This window comes from Daktulosphaira vitifoliae, unplaced genomic scaffold (genome assembly GCF_025091365.1).
Source record: "Daktulosphaira vitifoliae isolate Bord-2020 unplaced genomic scaffold, ASM2509136v1 Scaffold_3, whole genome shotgun sequence".
Classification (NCBI taxonomy): domain Eukaryota; kingdom Metazoa; phylum Arthropoda; class Insecta; order Hemiptera; family Phylloxeridae; genus Daktulosphaira; species Daktulosphaira vitifoliae.
The window spans coordinates 23,146,480-23,168,221 of NW_026099574.1; the positions used below are offsets into that span (position 1 = coordinate 23,146,480).

The 21,742-nt window shown below is 24.0% G+C and overlaps 1 protein-coding gene across 6 annotated transcripts in view; it reads left to right on the plus strand.

The window, feature by feature from the left end:
- The window catches only part of LOC126902353 (uncharacterized), an 85,006-nt gene that overhangs the window by 14,437 nt on the left and 48,827 nt on the right, over positions 1 to 21,742 (plus strand). For 2 of the 6 annotated variants that reach the window (XM_050679516.1, XM_050679517.1), the window contains exon 1: positions 20,585 to 20,964. The exons of 3 other annotated variants lie outside the window; for them this stretch is intronic. Coding sequence is in view for 1 of the 3 variants with exons in the window: in XM_050679513.1 (XP_050535470.1) it covers positions 20,771 to 20,772 (2 nt within the window). In the remaining 2 variants the exon portion in view is untranslated. Of the gene's footprint in view, positions 1 to 20,584; positions 20,965 to 21,742 lie in introns of those variants that run through there. One more of the 6 variants, XM_050679513.1, reaches the window with a different exon arrangement.

Sequence of the window (21,742 nt, forward strand, 5' to 3'; positions counted from 1 at the left end):
TTACACAAGAGTTTCTGAGATTTCATTTACTATTTATGTGTGTCCTTATTTGTTTTTATAAAATAAATAAATAAAATATAAATATATTCAAAAAATTTGTTTAATTATAATTTAAATATTAATTAAACTGTATTATAAATTAAAATTCAGTCAATTAAATTACATATATAAATATATAAAAAATGTTACGTACAACTTTATAAAGTTGATTTACATTTAATAATAACTATTATGAACGAATTACATAAAATTAATATATTTTAGAAATGAATATTGATGAGAGTTAAAGATTAAAAATTCATTTACCAAACTTAAATAATTCATGAAGAGGTCTCAAACTTTACACATAAATATTTAAATAATAATCATAATCATTATTTTTATCATATGCTGTCCATTCAATAGTACCATAAATACTTTAAAATTTTTCATTCAGGAAATTCAAAAACTTCTGACTAAATGAAGTCTTATATGAATTTAATTAAAACGAAATAATAACAACAGTTTTTCATTAAATTTTTTGTATTATAAATAAAAGTCAATTTTATTGAATAGCAATCTTTATGATTTATTAAGTCGGTCAAAAATAATATTATTGACTTCCTAACACTATATTTTCCCAAGATACAATTAATAGCACTTAAAAACTACAGTTAAATTCTACTTAAACACTCACATAATGCTTTTCAATTTGACCGTATTGTAACAAAGAACAAAAGTTTTTGAATAAGTATAATCATTTAAAAGTCTAAAGTTTAATAGAAACTTTTTATTATGAAGTTGAATCGTTTTTTCAAAGATAGTATAATATTATTTTTATTCACAATTGTTTTCTTACGCGCTAAAATCACCAGAATGTTTAATGAAATAACTAACGACCGCTAGGATCCATAGAAAAATGCAAAGTGCCGTTGTTCACGTATTATCATATTATTCAAGGCACATCACTTTACACATGTTATTTTTGCGTCTATATATTTTACTTGTACAACCACAATTTTTGTTAAACCACGCGATATAATAATAACACTTCACAGGAACGATCTGCAAAAACATCCATTTTCCTGTGCACACGGATAAATTTGTTTCAATTGAAGTTGGATAGATTTGCCTCTTGGCAACATTAATAATACACCTGCGTTATTCCTATATTGATTTTATATTTTGTTTGCTTTAATAACCATGTTTGAGCAAATAACTAACTAATTGTTTATCGAGTAAGTTAATTGTATACATAAAAGTTAAGCACTAGAGCAAAAAAAGAATTACGACAAAGGAAATCATTAATGTACATTTTATCACACAGTTCACTAAAGTAACTCAAAAGTATAAAATTAAATTAAATATATAGGGAGAGAGAGTTACTATTTGTTTTTTTAATAATAATAAATATCTCTCGGGGTATGAGTACGAGGGTTCGTGAAAATATTGAAAGCAATAGGAAAACATAATGCACTTCATTTATTAATATAAAAATTATGGTGATTAATTGTCATGTTCTTTAATATCAATAATGTCATGAGTACTGATGATTATCAATGGTAGAGGTGGGTTGGAGTCACCTTATGTGTCTACCCTGAGTAGTTTGAATCTTCAACTTGGATTCGTCAATGATCTAACTCTGCCAATTAGTTTCGTATAAACATTACTGATTTAATTTAATTACTATTTTATTTTTAGTGATCACTTAATCTTTCTTTGTCCCTACTTAAACTATGTACGCAAAAAAATTTTAAAAATGATAAATTTTACAGCTTATCATTTTAATTAACACTAGAAAAACTTTGATGTTTCAAGTGAGTTTTTAGAAATGAATATAAGTCGTCTTGTTTATTTGAATTAAACTTGAGTGTGACTGTTCACTTCTTGCATATGAATTAGATAAGTGAAATCAATGAGTTGCGAGAGTATACTAAGAGAACACTTAGAATAATGGGAATATATAGCTAAATATTAAAGTATTTTAAGATTCTTTTATATTTATATTTTTTTAATTTTTATAGTTATATAAATAAGCAAGAGGTGTCAGGTACGCATTTATTATCACTTTATTACATTTATTTGTATTATTATTACATGTTATTTTATAAAATTAACACATAATTTGGAAAATGATTTATTATTACATTACAATATTGATATATCTGTGACACCTTATACTATTATTTATGTGAATTTTATCATTTATATGAAAGTAATACATAATATAGTTAATTGTTTAACAGATAATAGTAATTATGGAACAACATGACATCATTTTTACTTGATAAATAATAAATATATTGATATCATAGTTTATTGCTTAACAGATAAGAATGGTAATAAGAGGTTAATGTATCATAACATCATCTTTAACCAATTAAGTAGAAAACAAATTTTATACATGATTTAGTAGTCTCGTGTATGTTTTTTAACATTGAATTTTTGTGAATAGTATACCAAATGAATGTTTATTTTCCTCTTATGTTGTATTAAAATTTTATTTAGATCAGTTAAAAAAATTATGTTTTAAAATTATGAAAAAAAAATTTGAAAATACTATTTTTTACAGTATTGTACTTTTGAAATATATTTTTTTAATTTCTAAAAACTAAGGGTTTTTTCAAACTCTGTTAGGTTCAACTAGATTAAAATCAAGCTCTTTTGACGTATTGGTCATTTAAATCGGTGTAATAATAGCAGAAATTTTTCACGGATAGACATAAAAAAAACATACACCAATATTTTCTCAGTTTCTCATTGAAGCTAGTATTTTACTTCTAATTATACCATAAAATCGTATTGCTGTAGTTTCAAGACTTTTTTTTGATATTGAATATAAAATCAGTATCACTTTAACATCGGAACTATACATAGTCACAAGTAATTATAATTTTTTTTATCTATTTTTTTAACTTGAAATAATAATGCATTACTATATTATATTTATAATTATTATTATTAAAAATAAATTATAACAAAACTTTAATTGTATCGAAAGTTATAAGAATTGCCAGTTAGATTTGTTCCATTTTCTGTATTAGCCAAATTAAGGTAGCTTTGTAACTATCTCCCTTTAGTTTTGTGTACTTTAATTAGTGATTTTATCTGAATTAGTGTTAAAATGTATTAAATATGTGTGTTGATCCTCCATATCACATGTAGTTTATAAATTATTAAGATCTTTTCCAACCCAACCGAACGGTCAACTTAATTATTAAAGTAATATCTTACCACAACTGTAATACCTGACTGATATATAGGTAACTAACACTAAGTACTCTAAAAGTTCTTAATTATGAAACAAACTTACCAATTGTTTGTTAGCTAGATAAATGATGTGTATATATTGTCCAGATACCGTTTCATACAATATACTTTGAAGGAATCTGTTACACATTTGTTACAGTTAAAGTTTGTATAACTTTAATATTAAATCAACAAAAACTATAAACTTGTTTTTTAATATTAAAATGACTGTCAAGGTATTCCAGATCACTCAGGTGTAAAAAATTTCATTCATTAATTATGCTACACTCCAATTATAAGAAATGGTGCCAAATAAATTAGCTTCTTAATGAAAAATGCCTTTTTCATTGTTATTCACTTTATATTTTTAACATTATTGCAGTGCCAATGACCAGTCTTAAATTATTTCCTTAACCCCTACTTTAAATAAAAAGGTATAAATGGGTTATGGAAATTTCTCTTATGATCTTTCTTTATACGATAGGTTTTTTAATATAAAGTCTGCATATATAGGCAAATTCATGATTATTTATACAAGTAATTTTTTTTATTTGTTCGTTGAGACGCACAGTATTTCAAATTAATTACTTAAGACAATAATAGTTCAAAAATAATCTAGAAAAACGACTATATTCATTATAGTACTTCCACGTGTTCCATTTTTAATGAGAAAAGATCCACTAGAGTAATGAATTATATTTTTTTTACCTTAATTATGTACCAGTAAATATTCAATTAAGAAAAATAATAATTAATTATTTATTTATAGTTTGTATTTATTTATACTTTATTTTTTTTTAAATTTTACCAAACTTGGTAAAATTAATAATATTTTTACTCTTTATAATTAGGTTAATCGAATAAAGTAAACAAATTAATAGCTTAAAATAATCATTTTTTTTTATAAATTAATTAAAAAGTTAAGTTGAAAAAATCTTATTAATTTAACCAGTTAAGTTAAATTAATGAAAATACTAGTAGATTTGCAAAACGATGATATTTTAAGTGATACATTTTTTTGGGGGTAGCTATTCTACACAACTTTTTTTAAACAACAAAGTATATGATTATTTAAACAAAAAAAAAATGTATGGCATAATTATATATTACTTCATTATTATTACTTTTAAAAATGTATTTATTATTTTGTAAACTTATAGTAATTATGTCGTAATATGTTTTCATGAAAAAACATGTGTTTGGACATTTAAAATTTTTTTGGGGAATATACAACTCTTATATATAGTTATAATTAATTATTATATTTGCAAATTATTAAGTTAAATTTTAATTAAAAAATTTTACAAAAATTATTTGATTTTATAGGCAGTTGGTAAATATTAAATTATTTAAAACTACAGAATATTATGTTATGATTTCTCTTAATCTTACAAAATCTTAATCTTCTAAATCATTAATAAAAATGATCAAATATTCTTAACTGATATGTTAATATTACTGTTCGAATGGACATAATATTAACTAGTAAGGTATTATTGTCTAAGACAATTTATTCTAAGTAATTCTAATAAAGTTAATCGAAAAGTATGATTTTGATTATCTTTACTCAATTAAGATATTTTCATTGATTTGTTCAGTCCAAAGTTTAACAGTTAATATACTAAATATATAAATATAAATTCTAATCCTACACAAAAACACAATTATTGACATATTTTAGTATGTCTTATGTGTATGTTTAACTTTGAAATCATCAAAATGAAATTACTTCAAAGTTTTAACAAATGCATAGAAAGGGATGTGAAGATGTATAATGTACGTGTCTAGAATGATTACAAATTGTTCGACCAAAAAAGCTAAATTATGTTCTAACTTTCCAATGCTCACAACTTACTAGAAATAATAAGCATTAATTTTTCTTTTGAATCTTTATTGGTACTTGCTTTAACAGAAATATTACAAATCATGTTTATCAAAATATTTGTTTGGACGCGTACAGATTGTTAAGACAAATCATGTTTCGATTTCACTGCATAAAATTAATTATTTTCCCATCACGAAAAAACGATAAATTATATATTTTTACACTTTAACATCATATTAAAAACACATAAAGACACCACTATCTATGTTCGAAAATACTATAATCCATTGCGGTATTAAACACTATTATATCACGTTTATTTCGTTTAAAATAAAATAACCTAACATTAAGTAGTTCAATTATCATAGATATAATAAATCGTAATTATATCAAAATCAATCAAGTTTAGTAAATTTATATTATTAATAGTGTTATTATAAATTTATTTCATATTCAATGTATTCATAGTGTTAAAAACCTTTACTAGATTTCTATGTAATCATTTTTTTTTAATTTTAAATAAAATAATAATTAAGTCGCTCAATTGTTAATTATTAAAATTATTCAAAATTAATAAAAATTGACTGAAATTAAAAGTTACATTTTTTAAAAATGATTTCAAAATTAAAATTTCTATATTTATAAATAACGTATATTGCATAATTGTTATTTTACATTTAGTTATACACTGATACTTTTTACTTTGTCACACATCTCATTCTGATTCTTCTCATAATTAATCGCTTTCAAAATGTTAGCAATCTTTTCATCAATTCTGAATGTTTATTTTTAAGTCGACATTTTTTTTGGATTGTAATACAGCTCGTTCTATTTCAAACTATGAGTATTTATTTTCAAAGAGTTTTAAGCTGACACTAAAAATATTTCAGATTTAAACACTATTGATGACGATCCCTACAAATAGTCACTGTAAACGGAATCATAAGATCAATGTACTAACATGTCGTGGGCTAGATATCTTATTGTGGAGTCATGTTCACCCAAGGCCTCATTGCGGCTACTACAGAGTCGACCACTCGGTTTCTGTTGAGTCATTAATTGATTCTTGCTTTTTTTCTAGACACTCACAAGCTTAAGTATATTATAAACTGTTAGATACGGTCAACGGGTGTTGAGGTAAAAAAGCTGATATTTATACCGTACTTGCTTGGGAAAGAGAAAGGGTCAACTAAAAGAGCGAATACGGTTGGTATACCGTGAGTCGCTCAGAATTATACACCGAATGACGTGTACGCACAAACTTGAACAAAGGTTCTAATGCTTTTTTTATCGATTTTTGTGACCGTATAAGATGTAAGCGCGTCACCCCATTTTCTGACTGTAAAACTTGTTTTTTCGTTAAATACTAGTGATGACAGAGTAAACATTAATATAGCCACGCCAAGAGGATCATTTTTCAGTTTACACTTATTTTAATATTTTTTATACGGCTTAATCAATAACAAAACGGATTTGTTTTCAAAATGCTGTTAGAATGTATAAAAAATTTACTATAAAAAAGAGAAAAATACAAATTTACTTAACTAAATTAATATTCATTATGAATCTGTAAAAAATATATAAGCCTTTCAAGTTTAAAAAATAAGAATTTATTACGAACATCATAAGATGAAAAAATAATTAATTTTTTACAAAAATTGTATCACCCATCAAAATATAATAATTAAGTAATACAAAAATTTCACTGTTTATAAGCAACTTTGGAAATTACAATGAAAGATACAGAAGACTATTTGAACTTTTGGGATTAAGATCTGAAATATTTAGTAGTCTTAAAGACTTAGTAACAGTAAATCGCCACAGATAACAGTTTTACTAAATAATTTAACTGAATAGTATCAAAACAGATAGGCCATAGTCAAAACATTATTCAATAAATCCATTTTGTTTAATATTCAAACAAATTTTACCCCAAAATCATAAATGTGTAATAGTGAAATTCAAGTTGTAATATTTTGATAACACATAGTTATTTATTCATGCATAAGTTCAAAATTTAAACACTTCGCTTTTTTTTATTTAAGTTCATGGCTTCTTATAAATATAAACTGAAACATACTTAGCAAAAAACTATTAATTTCGGACTCCAAGGCTCAAACAAAATCACTATAAAATTATCTAAACTTGAAATACATTTTATTAGTAAATATCTAATTAAAAAAACATTTTAATTAATATCATCAGCGCACCTACAACCTTTAATCTAAATCTGAGCATACTAAAAACAAATATATTAAATAGTCCTTTTGTGTTAATGACTGGAATTATTTATAATGTTTTTTTCGAATCCTTAATTAAGTAGAATATTAAATCTGAAAATTTAACATTAAATTATTTAATGGCAAGCTCTATAAAACCGCTTACAGCTAAACATTATTTTGAAAAATTATACGGTACCTACTCGTCAGTATGAAATATCATAACCCAATATCTTTGATACACAATAATATTATTTTACTATAATATAATGCACAATAATGCTATTATTGTTTTTAACGATTACGTTTTTTCATTTAATTGACATTGCATCACTTGTCCTATTACATTATATCCTATAGTACACTAAATAATATAAAATTTATTCACTTAAGAAGACAAATACATTTTTAATGTTCCGACCAGATGAGTTTATATTTTCACATAGTCAAACTCGGCAGCAAATCATTATCCATTTTGCATACAATTGTATTAAAAATGATCAGAGATAGGTATAAAGCAAAAAATTTAAAATTTAAAAATTTATATACTATATACAAAAGTTATTTCTATAAATGATAGTAATCTGAATTTCTCGTCACTATGCAATTTAATATATTTTATTATGAAGAGAATTGTTGCACATGATCGTTTTAAAAAAAGCACATTTTCCTGTTTCATAGAATAGCAACAAAAACGACAGAAACATAGTTACCATGTGCAAGATTGAGCAATATACACTCATGCAATATAATAAATATTGAAAATGAAAGTAAAACAAAATATTTTATAAAAGTTAATAATTATGGTGAATATATACTGGACATTCAATTATTCAAATGAATAAATAATGATAAAATACATTTTATACAAGGTGTTTATTTTAAGTTTAATGAAATATAACACAATAATATTTAGATAAATAAATAAAAAATTATTTTATATGAATACAATAACTTTATTGGTTAATTTTGTTTTAAATTTGGGTTTAGCATTCATGTTTTGTCAAAAATACATATAATCAAAAGCTAATAATAAATCAAACGAAATAATTTTGATTTGATTTGTTTTGTTTTGTTTTAATTCCACAAAAAAATAATTGTATAAAATAAAATTAAATTTTTTCTTCATTTAACACGTTGATAGACAGTTAAGGACATGGTATTTTACAAACACTGGTTTTATGAGATGCATGGGGTCAGAACAACTTCCTCCTTCATAAGAAATCATTGAAAATATTACTGCTATATCAGTAATGACATTTTTAGAATAGTGTAGAATATTTTTAGAATAGTCAAATTTTAATATTACTGCTATAACAGTAATATATGATTTTGTCCATCAACATGTTAATAATAAATAGATAAAATTAAATCCACACATAAATTTACTTTTAGTTACCTAAAGATCAATTTTACCAATCTCATATTTAGTAAAAAAAAATATAAATATTTTTTAAAGAAACTATTGTGTAATATTTTGATAAATAAAATAAATCTTTATATCTAGATACGTTCAACTACGGTGATTTTTAATAAGATTTATAATAATATTTTTGCATATGATTGTATTGAAAAGTTCACTTTTAATTATTATGTTACATTAACACATAAATAAAACATTAATACTCCAATTTTTTTTATTAAAGCTTTTCACTTTTTAAACTCTATAGATTACATTTATATTTACTTTATTGAATAACATAAATGAGGATGCATATTTTTGTAATGAATCAATGTAAATACATGTGATTATTTAATTGTTAACTACAATTTAATCGATAGAAAAAGAATCAACGAGAATAGTTTCTTTGGAAAAGATCAATTTGCAAAGCTTAAAATAAATTTGGATATTCAATTATATTTTGTTTAAAAAAAAATTTAATTATTTTACTTACCATACAAAAATTAAAATAATTATCCAGTTTTAAAAAAAAAGTGTACGAATTTTCACATTAAGTATTGGAATATTGTATATCGTATAAGAGAAAATTTGGATAACTAGTAATAATTATTATATATATTAGTGTACAAATTTTTGATACTTTATATCAAAATTATACTACTTGTGTGTTAAATTTATATGTATATTAAAAATATTATATTAACGTAAGGGAATTACAGTGTATCTTAAAATAGTATAAAGTTTGTCATCCTGGTGGTATTATTTATTTACTTTTAGCTCACCGAATATACTTTCATTATATAGAAATTTATGTTTTTTATCGTTAAAATTTTTAGGTATAATAATTATATCGTACTGGCCGACTCCAAGTAGTTGGAATTAAGGCGAGAAAAAAGAAGATAAATTATAGCGCAAATTAAATTCTAATTAAAGAAAAAATATACTTTCATGATGTCTACACATTGAATACATACAATGAGTTATTTAAAATTTATCAACATATTCGTGATCTTTAAAAATGTAATTAATTTCTCCAGTTTAGTACTTATACAACATAAATTAAAATACGGAAGAAATTTTCAAATGTCAAATAATATAATACATTAGTTTAGTATTCTAGACTACTGTACTTCATATTGCCCCAACAAATTCATTAATTGATTCAAATAAACTTGATATGAAAAAGTAGTAGTATAGTTTAATTTTGATTGTGTATAAATAATAAGATTGTATGTGAATGATTTATTCTATTATTAATGAGATTTAAATATTTTAAGTTATTCTTTTAAGGAGTAACAGTACTACAGCAATAAATTTAAAATAAACAATCAAACTTAATATCATCTGATAATATTTAAAAGTATTTATATTTTGGATAAAAGATATGCATATTAATATGGACAATATATTAATTATTATCAGGACTGAGGACTTTATATATTCATAAAATCAAGTTAAACTATTTCTGAAATCCTAAATTCTATGAAAAATTATTTTAAGTGTATACAGCACAAAAGAACATTTTTTATCATAGGGTATATTGAACGTATCCATATTCTATTAAAAAGTTGATAGATTCCAGTTTTATTTATATTTATTTATTCTTTAATAATTATTCATTAGATTTATAAAACGTTAATCCATTACATTGCATACATATTCAAAATTCCAAAGAATGTATAGTCAGTTATCAAAATAGCAAAGTTTAATGAAAAACTTCCTATTAATATATTACTATTTTCCGACGGACTTAAGAAAAAAATTGAGTAGTATCAATATACATTTTTTTTATTAAACGAGTTGAAAGTTTTATGAAAGACATTTACTCTACGGGTACTCAATAAGAGATGTCCATCATTACAGTAAGAGGTCATAATCATTTGAGTAGTGATAGTAGTAAGAATTTGAAAGTTTTGCGTCCACAAGTTTAAATGCTTAAGAATCATGACATATCATTTATGTGCTTAAATTGAATGAACGATTGAAATCTAAGTAACTAAAATAAATATATTATAAAAATTTACCAATATAAGTTTATTCTTCTAGATCAAAATTCGAAAGTACCGCTATACATTAGAAATGCATAAAAATGGTTATATTTGAATATGTTATGAATAACAGTATATTGAAGATTTAATTCTGCATTATAATAATTATATCATAACAAAATGACTATACTATAATATAGTGTAATCGTATAAAAAACTATCCTCTTCTACAATTGTAAAATATTTTTTCTTTACAATTCATTGCGTATTTACATTATCAGCATTACATGCACAAAAAATACTATCTACAGAGAGCTTGAAAAGACATCAACTAAAATAATATTTGTAGCGATGAAAAAAATTTAAATATTATTTAATTAGTCTCAATGACTATAAATATTTTGAAAGTTTCAACATTTTATTGGGAGTTAAGGTAAATCAACTTTTTAGTTCAAATAAACAACCCTTTGCAAAGCCAAAAAATTATGCAAACGCTCAATTGATTGCCAATGTCAAATATAAGAAACAATTATTCAGACAATGTCCTATCTTTTGATTTGTCTCGTCTTAATCAGCTTTAATCCTAATCCCTTCCGTTAAAAACTAACAGGTCGTAATTGAAAGTTTTTATTGTGTCAATAAGTGGTATTATTTCTAACAATAATACAAATATAAAGTATACTATCAAACAATATAGCCTATATACATTTAAACAACTTCAATGCTTTTAGATAAATGACAAATAGGATGATTGAGTTAGCTGAATTAATGTTGCATAAAGTAACTTTCTTATGACAAAGATAACTAATTTTATGTAAGAATATAATCAAAACAATATACTAACTTTTATCATACATCACTTTGATTTTAAAAAGAGTAAGAATACGTTGTAAAAAGTAACATTATTAATAATAATAACAAATTTCATGAATAATATAAACTCAAAATTAATTCTACTGATAAAATAAAATTCAATGACATAATAAATTTAGATATTAATAATTAGAATAAATTTAATGTATTTTTTTTTTTGTAAACTACAGAAAAATTTGATTTAGAGCACTTATTCTTTGATTCAGCACATCAATTGTTTACTGCTCATGAATATTGGCCGAGTTAATCATTATTGATACTTATTAATATCAATTTTATATTTCTTTATTACTCCTCACATTTTTTAAAAGAACCTCAGTAAGCTAAGAATAGTATTGAATATATGTCAAGGTTCAGCTTACTATTTTTTAAGTAAATGGATAGCATTTATAATGAATTATTATAATAGTTATAAAAAATTTTTAACCTTAACTCAGGATATTTTATAAACATCAATACTAACAATAAAAATTTTTTACAAGTAATTAGTACTTTGTTAACTTTAGTAACATAATTTTTTTTTCTATTACTATATATATATCAATTATCTAAAAAACACTATATTACAAAAGATTTGTCAATTTCAATATTTAGTATCGACTATAAAACCAACCACTTACTAATGGAAGGTTAGCTAAAATATTTTTCATGACATAATTGTATAAAATTAACCGTAATTTAAAGAAGGTTATGCCCTCTGATCCTTTTAATTACATTATAGTTTATTATTTTTAATTTTTATTTAAAAATTTTAAAGAATATCGTGTCTTAAATTTTGTAAAAATGTTATATTGTTTAGTTTTCTTTAATATTGAAAAAATTTTCAAATATTTAAATTTTTAAGTAGCGAGTTGTTTTGATTAATTTATTTTTAATCGCATTAGACAAATCATGGATACTGTTAACTGTTAAACATTAAGATGACGTCATACGGGCAAACAAAATATTTTTATGATCTACCTAGTTTTATTTTCAGGTACTTTTTTGAGTTGACCATAAAAAAAGTGTATTACGACACTTTTTGTTGGAATCGTCGATATGAAAATGATAAAAAATGTATTTTTTTGAGATAAAAACTGTTTATCGCGGGACAACTTTTATCAAGTTGTATTGAAACACCAGTTTTTGATATTTACTAAATTATAAAGGAGCAATGTATTGTGATCTATAGTTTTTATAATTTTGATAAAGCAACTCTAAAGTAATTTATTGAACATTAAAAAAACCAAAATTTGTTTTAAACGAAAAATAAAAACGCTAGATCACAGATGATTTTCTCATGAATAACTATGTTAATAATAAATTTTAAACAAATTATAATTTGGTATTTTAGGACTCTAGTAACAATACATATCAAATAAAGAGCAAAACATGTTTATAACTATTTTATTCTCTGTATGACTTTCTCTTTACCCGAATTTTAATTTTTTTAATGAATTACTTTTTTTATGTATTCAAATTTTTATTTAACTCAACTGCGAAAAAAAACATACACATTTATTGATATAATAAATATTTCAATCGAAATTACCTAGCAAAAATATGATTTCTTTTTAAAAATTACTAAAAAACTTTTATACTTTTTTAGTAGTCAATAGACTCTTGGATTTTATTCATTCAATAAATATACTTGTTAGGACTCTCAATGCAATGTGTATTGATTCCTAATGATGTTAAGGCTAAATGAATTCAATCATCACAATATTATACCAATACGCAATCGTCTTTCATCAATATAAACGTCCACTTGTATTCTATCACTTGTGCTCTATTTTCAAATAACTCTATTCATTTTTCAATGGATTTCATTTTTAAATGACTGCATTTACTTAAACATGGTCAGAAATTTGCTTGACTTACGTTCTCTTCAATAGCATATAATATAGACGGGAAAGTCTATATTATATTTTTTCAATTTCAAGTGTGGAATAACTGAAGTATCATATTGATTTGTTATCAAATTTTTCTAAATAAATAAAATTTCAAGCGAAATAAAATATTAAATAGATATTTTAGGTTATTTAAAATTATTAGTCTCTAATATTTTATATTTTATATATAATTCAATTCAATTTCAATTTTATAAATTGTTTTTTAATATTAAAAATACATTAAAAATAAATAATAGTATTCTCTTTTAAATTCATCTAGTTACATATTATCACATAATTATATGGTGTCATATGAATTAATTTTAGTTATTATTAATTTGTTTCTTAATTTAATTTTCTAACAATTATATGGTAAACATCAAGTATTTTTATAAATTATTTAATGATCAAAGATCTTTCAAGAAAATAATAATTATATACACTTAGGAGTTGACGTCAATACTGAACGATAGAATTGTTTACATTGTTACGTACTGATGCTTAACAACCAACTAAAGTTGTTAAAAACCATATTAAACATTAACAGTATAAACATTTATAAACAGTTTAAAACATTAGAAATATCTCATAGAATCAATGTAATTTTTGAAAATTTTAAAGATTAAATACTTTCTTTTTAAAACGTAACAACCCAGCGATGAACCTCAGCTTAAATTAAGATCCCTCTCTATACACACTCTGTACAACAAAAATGTTTATCTTATATTATACTTATTACTCTTTGTATATAAAATATGACATTTTATGATTTTATTCCAACTAATCCTACGAATAAGGAAAAGTAAAATTTACTATTTTATAAAAAAAATTAAACAATTCCAACAAAATTTTTATGAGGATTCCTAATTACATTTTTTTATTTTTGAATTTCATTTAAAATACTACATTTTGTTTCTCAAATCACATAAATGTGAAATTCCATGCAATGATATTATTAATTAATGAACTTTTATAATATATTGTATTATTTATTGAATTAATTAATATTTAACACATCCAAATTAGTGAAACTATTTAAATAGATTAAATGTTATTTAGTTATTGATAAACAGCATTTTTTACTATAAACTACAATAGTACATTTTAACACGATAAATTTTATTCCTCACTGTTAATTTTAAACATTTGTAATACTGTTAACAAAATAATAAGCATTTATAATGTCTTACATTTCACTAAGTTTATTCATAAGTTTTATAATATACAAAGGCAAGAACTATGAAGATGTATAGTAACGATCTCTCCTATTATCATGAAATTCTGACATGAACATAACTCGAGTATACATTCCACTTTAGAACAGCCAAATGAAGTTCTTCTATGTAACATATAGTCGCTATCGTAAAATCCTCGTAAATACATTAAAAATTTGAAACAAATACACAAATAAGTATTAAGAATTTAAAAACAAACCATCTTATACACTCATATGTTATTTTTCAGTTAATAAGTACTTAACCAAAAATATCATAACAAAATATTTAACAGATGTTCTATTGTGCAGATTTAAAACCATTAACCTTAATTTTATAAGTTTTATCATCAAAAATGTCGTATCCTATATTTGTAAAACGAACTTTAAAAATAGCTTGAGCTTATTATAGTCGTACAGCTTGTCGTTCATTATTAAACTGGTAAACTTTTTCAATGAATTTCGAATTTTTTCGTTTTTATAGTTTTTTATTAATTTTATAGGATAGTATTAAATTATCAATTTATGGTAAAACTTTTCGTGTTTCATTATTAAAAAAAGGATGCTTAAATTCAAGTGTTATGCTGAATATTAGTTAAAAATGGCAATGTTTTTTTTAATTTAACAGTGAACACTACTTCAATTTCAGTTAATTTTGTCGAAAAGTTAAAATTAAATTAAAATCTTTCATGGTTTTAACATAGCTACGTTTGATTATATTTGACTTTTTTATTAAAATTTGTACATTACCAGTAAAAGAGAACAATGTAGAAAACATAAAATACAAAAGCGCTCTCAAATAAAATACATACATTTAATAAAGTCAATTATTTCTTGTCAGTTTCATATTGAAGCTAAAATAAGGAAAAATGTATGAAATAGCATTATTGATGTTATTATTTATTATTGTGAATTTAATTATTTTGAGTACAATCAAAAAAAAATTTTTCATGCATAAATTGTCTTTAAAAACTGAAATGAGTTCCATATAAATAAATTTGAAGAACTAAATTGTAATTTCTTTTTCGTATCTCCTCCGTGACATTTCGCATCTAAACATTAAAAAAAAATAAAGTAACAATTTCCATCTATTACTGATAGGGAGTAGTTGTTATATAAATGTATATAATATTACTTAATCAATATGAAAACTTAAACTATATTATTTTTTTAATTTATGTCTCTTAAATTAAAAATAATAGTTATATCTGGCAATGTAAATATGTTAATGAATATTTCGTTTTAACCTATAAACGTTTTTATATGTTTACAGTAATAAATCACATCCTCTAAATTAATTAACTTTGTAGTGGGTATTCCATTTTTTACAAAGTATATTTTATTATTATATCTTAATGACTTCTTATTGACTTATTTTTTTATTCATTATTTAAGGGGTAAAGCTTAAGATTCTCAAAATTCATGGTATACCTTTTATAGTGAAACCAGATTCAAACAATAATATTGTATTTCTTTTAAACACGAATATATAATATTACCAACTCAATTATTTATTTTGTAACTATTAATATTTATAACCTTTCAAGTAATAATAAAACAAATAGTCTACCAATCCTACCATAAATACGAAACACAAAATTTTAAAGTATAACACATATAGATTTTTTTTATTTTTGCCTCAGCTTTCAAATAAATTGTATGATTCATGGAATAGTGTATTTAATTAAAAACAGTAATTGGAACCTTGTTCTTATTCATAAGTACAAATTCTCAACAACAGACTACAGAATATTTTATGTTCATTTATTCAAACAAAAATAAAAATGTTGTGATTTATAAAGCATTCTTATAACTTTATCAAAGATATAAGAATTTCGAGTGATAATAAGACATTTTGTTAACCTTTAGAAAACTAATGTGATTTCCCTAGCGTCATTTAAACTATGTTAGTAAGAACAACAATCGATCTTCTAACACTCATAGTATCTTTGCCTAGGGAATTAAAATAGAGAACGGCCATGAATTTTAACAAATGAAGTTTATTTAATGCACTGACTATTTCTAGTTATTTTTAATTTCTAGAGATTACTTATTATATTATTGCACAACCATTTCGACTTTTTTTACAAAATCATCAATAAAACCTTATAAACTTTTATTAGCTAAAATATATATATAAATGCTATAAATCAAGTTCTGTCATAACTCAACATTTAAATATATTAATTGTACATTTGAAGCTTCCTATTGTTCCAGCATTGTTATAATTCAACCAAGACTGTTGATTAACGACGATGAACAACCATTATTACATTATACAGACTAAATACACATACTTGAATAAATTTGTGTTGCTTTGTGTATCGTACAATATTCAACGATCAAACAGTACAAAACACAACAACTTGCAACATCTCGCCCACATTATTACGATTATTTAATTTAAACTTGATTTGTAAACTACAATTAAGTATACCATTTTTTTATATAATGGATGTATAAAATTAGTGTTGAATTGTACCAAATTTTATCGTTAAAAATTATTGGGAAATTTAACATGACGTTGATGCATTTGCAAATATTAACAATCAAACAGCTCTATTGGTGACTTTCACTTGATCGAAAAAATTTAAAGAAAAAAACTTATTAATTAATTATTTTTAAATTAAAGGAAATTAATTCACAACTATTTTTTTAAAATAAACTCATTAAGTCATTAAGAACTCAAATAAAAAGTTTTTAACAAACTTTTTTGTTGTGTATAAGATTTGTTTGCAATCACATTAATTGTATTGAATTGATTACTTCTTGAAGTTTTATTTTTTGATCTTGACCTTAAATTTTATCACTCTTTAAACAAAGTTACCCGACAGAATGCGTACTGAATGAAATCCACATATTGTCACATACTGTCAACGAAGAACACCACTCAAGGTCATCTCCATCAATTATAACAACTGAAGACGACAATGTGTACAGATCGCATACATGTCCCATTATATTATACTACAGTTGTCGTGCACTGAAAGTGTAATAGACAATCAAAAGATCAACTATCGAAGTTCTTGATTCAATAAACATTAAATAATTATATAAAACGAAAAATATGAAATTAATATAGATGTTTAACTTACATTTATACTTACAATTCTTACAATACTTGCATTTATAATAAAAAGTTCTGAAATTAAATTTTATAATTTAATTATGTTGTTTAATAATATTCAAAAAATTACTTATTAATCTTATAACATCAAAATGGATTGTGAAGTAAAAAATCAAAAAGAAATGCTTGTTGCAAAACGATATTATTTATATATCTATATTATACATACATAAATAGTTTTGTTTTATACTTTGTATAAAATGTATACACTAAGAATTCCGTTTTCAAATAAATTAGTTAAAAATGGCTTTCAGATTTCGAAAAACAAAAACCAGGAATAAACCCTTATTTATTTAAAAAATTTTAATTCCAAAATCTAATTCATATTTAATATATGAAACTTTCTATTTAAAAAAAAATTAAAGTAGATGAGGTTCATATAGACTATTAAACTTTTATTTTTTTGTAATGTCCAGTTTGTGCAACACGTTTTTGAATCAATTTTTGTCTAGGAAACCTTGTAATACCCCAAGTTCTTTAACATTTTTAGGAAACACTAATCATTAGTCAATCAATTTCTTTCGGGTCACATAAATACGTGAATTATAAAATTATAATGGAAAATATATTCAATTTTTTATCATTAAATGCATCCAAAACAATTTTACCATTAGTGTCATTATTCTATTGGAAATTTATGCTACGAGTACTATAAGATAATGAAAACTACAAGGACTTAAAATATTAATAAAAATATTCGTACAAATATATATATTATACAATTATATCATTTTATAAATTATAACTTTTTGATATTATTATATCAAAAAGTGTCAATTTGTCAAATATATTGAGTGCTCTTTCAATAGATACATTTGAAAACATTCTTGAGAGTTTTCTTTGATAAAGTGCAGTATTATTATCATTTGATAATTATTTAAGTAGAATCAATTAATGATATTATTTAAAAAATAATTCAATTGTGAAAATACGACTGCAGTTTGTATGAAATGGGATGCAGTTTAAAATTGCGTCATTCTTAAACAATGTGCGTGTAAGCTTCGATCAAACAGTATACATTTTAATTGATATGAATAACTAATGCACAACAGTCAAGACATAACGTTAAAACGTGACAGCGAATAAATTAGAGCATCGTTTTAGAAATCTTTGTCAAAAAGATTATGTCGTCGTCGTGCATATTCACAATATTCTGAGCACCTTACAAATGTAAGTTTCAAAGAGGATTAACAGACTTCCGAACTGATGCGTTTAGATTGAAAACTGAATAGGAAAAAGCTTTTATCGAGAAGCTCTATAAAAAATCATATTATCTGACATCAATTTTATTCCTAGAGTCAAAAGGCGAATTTGAAAATCAATCAAGTCAACCTCTTATTCATTTGCATTTTATTTACATGTTAATCCAGTCTGGTTATCTGCATAATTTGAGTCGACTAAAGTAGAAAAAATCATTCTTGTAATAATTTTACAACGAAAAATGTACCCCAACCTCTAATATCTAAGAAAACATTTTCCAAGTTGAAATATTTCCAAATAAAATTAAGAAATTGTATTTTAAACAACCTACAAACAGCTTTTTAAATATTAATTTGAGGTTCTTCGTGGGCCTATTTAAATATAAACACTTTCCGGTAAACTTGGTTATTTACATAAATAAAAATTACCACAGCAATGAATTTTATTATTTTTATTACTAATTTAATGAACATCCACTTTTATAATAGAAAATTTGATTGGTAGCAGATAAGTATCTTAACTTTGATCATATGCTTGTATATTAAACGTATAATCATAATTTAAAAAAATATGTTTATCTTATAATAACATTATCAAAGTTATTTCATTAACCATAAAATATAAAATGAAGAGCTGTAATGAACTATTAGTATTATCTTCATATATTATTGTATTTTATTGCATTATTTGTTATAACGAGTTTTTAAATTATTATTTTAGGCGTCAAATAACTAACAAGTCTCTAACTAAACAACGGTCAGGTTTCATTATAATTTTTAGTCGACACGACTACACTGCCATCCTTTCCATATTCGTTCCATAGGGTAGTTTTAACGATATTTTATACTTACAGTCCTACAATGTGAAATCTCCCTAAAAATGTATTCCAAAGAGGCAGCATAACATAATCGGGTGCTTTATGAAAATTAAAAAATTCCATGTACGTGTTTCTACTTGCTTTCATAAAATAAAAATATTAACAATGTTTCATAATATAATTCTTGTCAATGCCATTGTATAATGACATTTTACAGAACATCCAACTCACATTACTAACACTAAATAATTCATAAAGTGTCATTTCAATTTATTGATTTTTGAGTTCAAAAATGTAATTAACCAAAATTCGGAACGTGAGTAAAAAGTAAGTCATGATTGCGTCTCTCAGGCTTATAAATGAATTATAACAATGGGATCCATAGACGTATGGGCAGTAATTAATTAAATAACTAGAATTTCTGTTAACCTCTGAAATAATTAAATGAAAGAAATATTTTTTTGCGTTTAAAATTCTTATATATTTTTGAATGGTTCTTCCTCAGTATTTGATTCAATCGGTAATATACTCACCAGACGGAAAAAAAATATGTTAAAAGAAATCGTTTTCCGAGAACAATCGGCTGCTGTATCAGTTGAAAAACAATTATATCAACCATATACTGACAACGGGGTTGTTTTGTTATTAGCACTGAGTGTGCCTGTAGAGCGAGCCGTTCGGGGTGGAGATTGCAACGGCCGGCTACCGGTTGACACGACGACGTGGATACGTGCGATGGTGCCGGCCGATGGACAGGACAGGTGTTGGAGAGAAGGTCGGCGGCAAACGAGAAATGTTCGTTACAAAACGGTTGCCGCCGCCGAACAGCAGTCGAACGCCGTTCTCAATGCTGATTGCGCGCGCGCGTCCTACGTCGCCGGCAGACCAGTCAATGTGCCTGAAAAAATAACAACAAAATATTAGTCGTGTAATTTATTTTTAGTGTGTGCGAACTCGTTTCTTTTTTTTAGTAGATTTACACAAACGATCCACTGCTTCCTCGTGTCATGTAAGAATTTTTGGTACACAAATTTATTGGTTTTTAAGAGAAAAATAACATATTTTTTTGATCCGAGTGCGCGTGTGCCATAGTAGTGTTCGCAAGAAACTCGTACGTGACGAGGCTGCCATTTGAATTTGGTTTATAATTTATTTCTTAAAATATGGATTATGTTGTTGGCTTATTTCAATCATATTGAAGGTAACTACTCCGCCCTATTGAAATTGAATTTTTTTATTGTATTTCACCCGTGTCTCGTGATCTGATGACATTTAATGATAATGATTCGTGAAAGAATCGGACGTAATTTTCATTACTTTACACCTGAATTTCTGAGCAAATTTATTCCGACTACTACGAAATAACGTTATTTTCTATAGCGGACTGGTTTTTTGCTCTCTTACATGTTATGAAGTTAAATAACCGTTATTTATGTATACACCGTTTGGTCAAATTCGTGGAAAAAGTGTAATCGATGATCAGCTGATAAGCCTCAACGATTTGCATTCAATCGAAACGTTACCTATCCAAATAAATAAATAATAATTTATAATAAATTATACATAATTTGATATTTTTTCATTTGAAACATTTAAGAAGTATTTTCAATTATTCTTCGTCGGATTACGGTAACTACGTATAGCTTAGTAACTAATCATTGATTTAAACATGATAACGTTTAATTTTATTTCAGTAACAAAATTCCAATAAAAAATTTTATATTTAAAATTAACATTTTAAAAGTACAGTATTGTGTTTTTCTATGCCTTCTTTTCTTACACACTAGATTAATTAGTTAAATTTTGTCCAAGTATATAAACAAATTTTAACTGAATCAAGTTATTCTGTACTTGTCATAATTTTGATTTTGTATAAGAGGACGTTTGAATCAGTTACGTAAAATTTCCATGTTACTTGATAAAAAATGTGAATCTGTGATCTTGAGTACTCAAACAAAAATATATTTACATAAATAAAA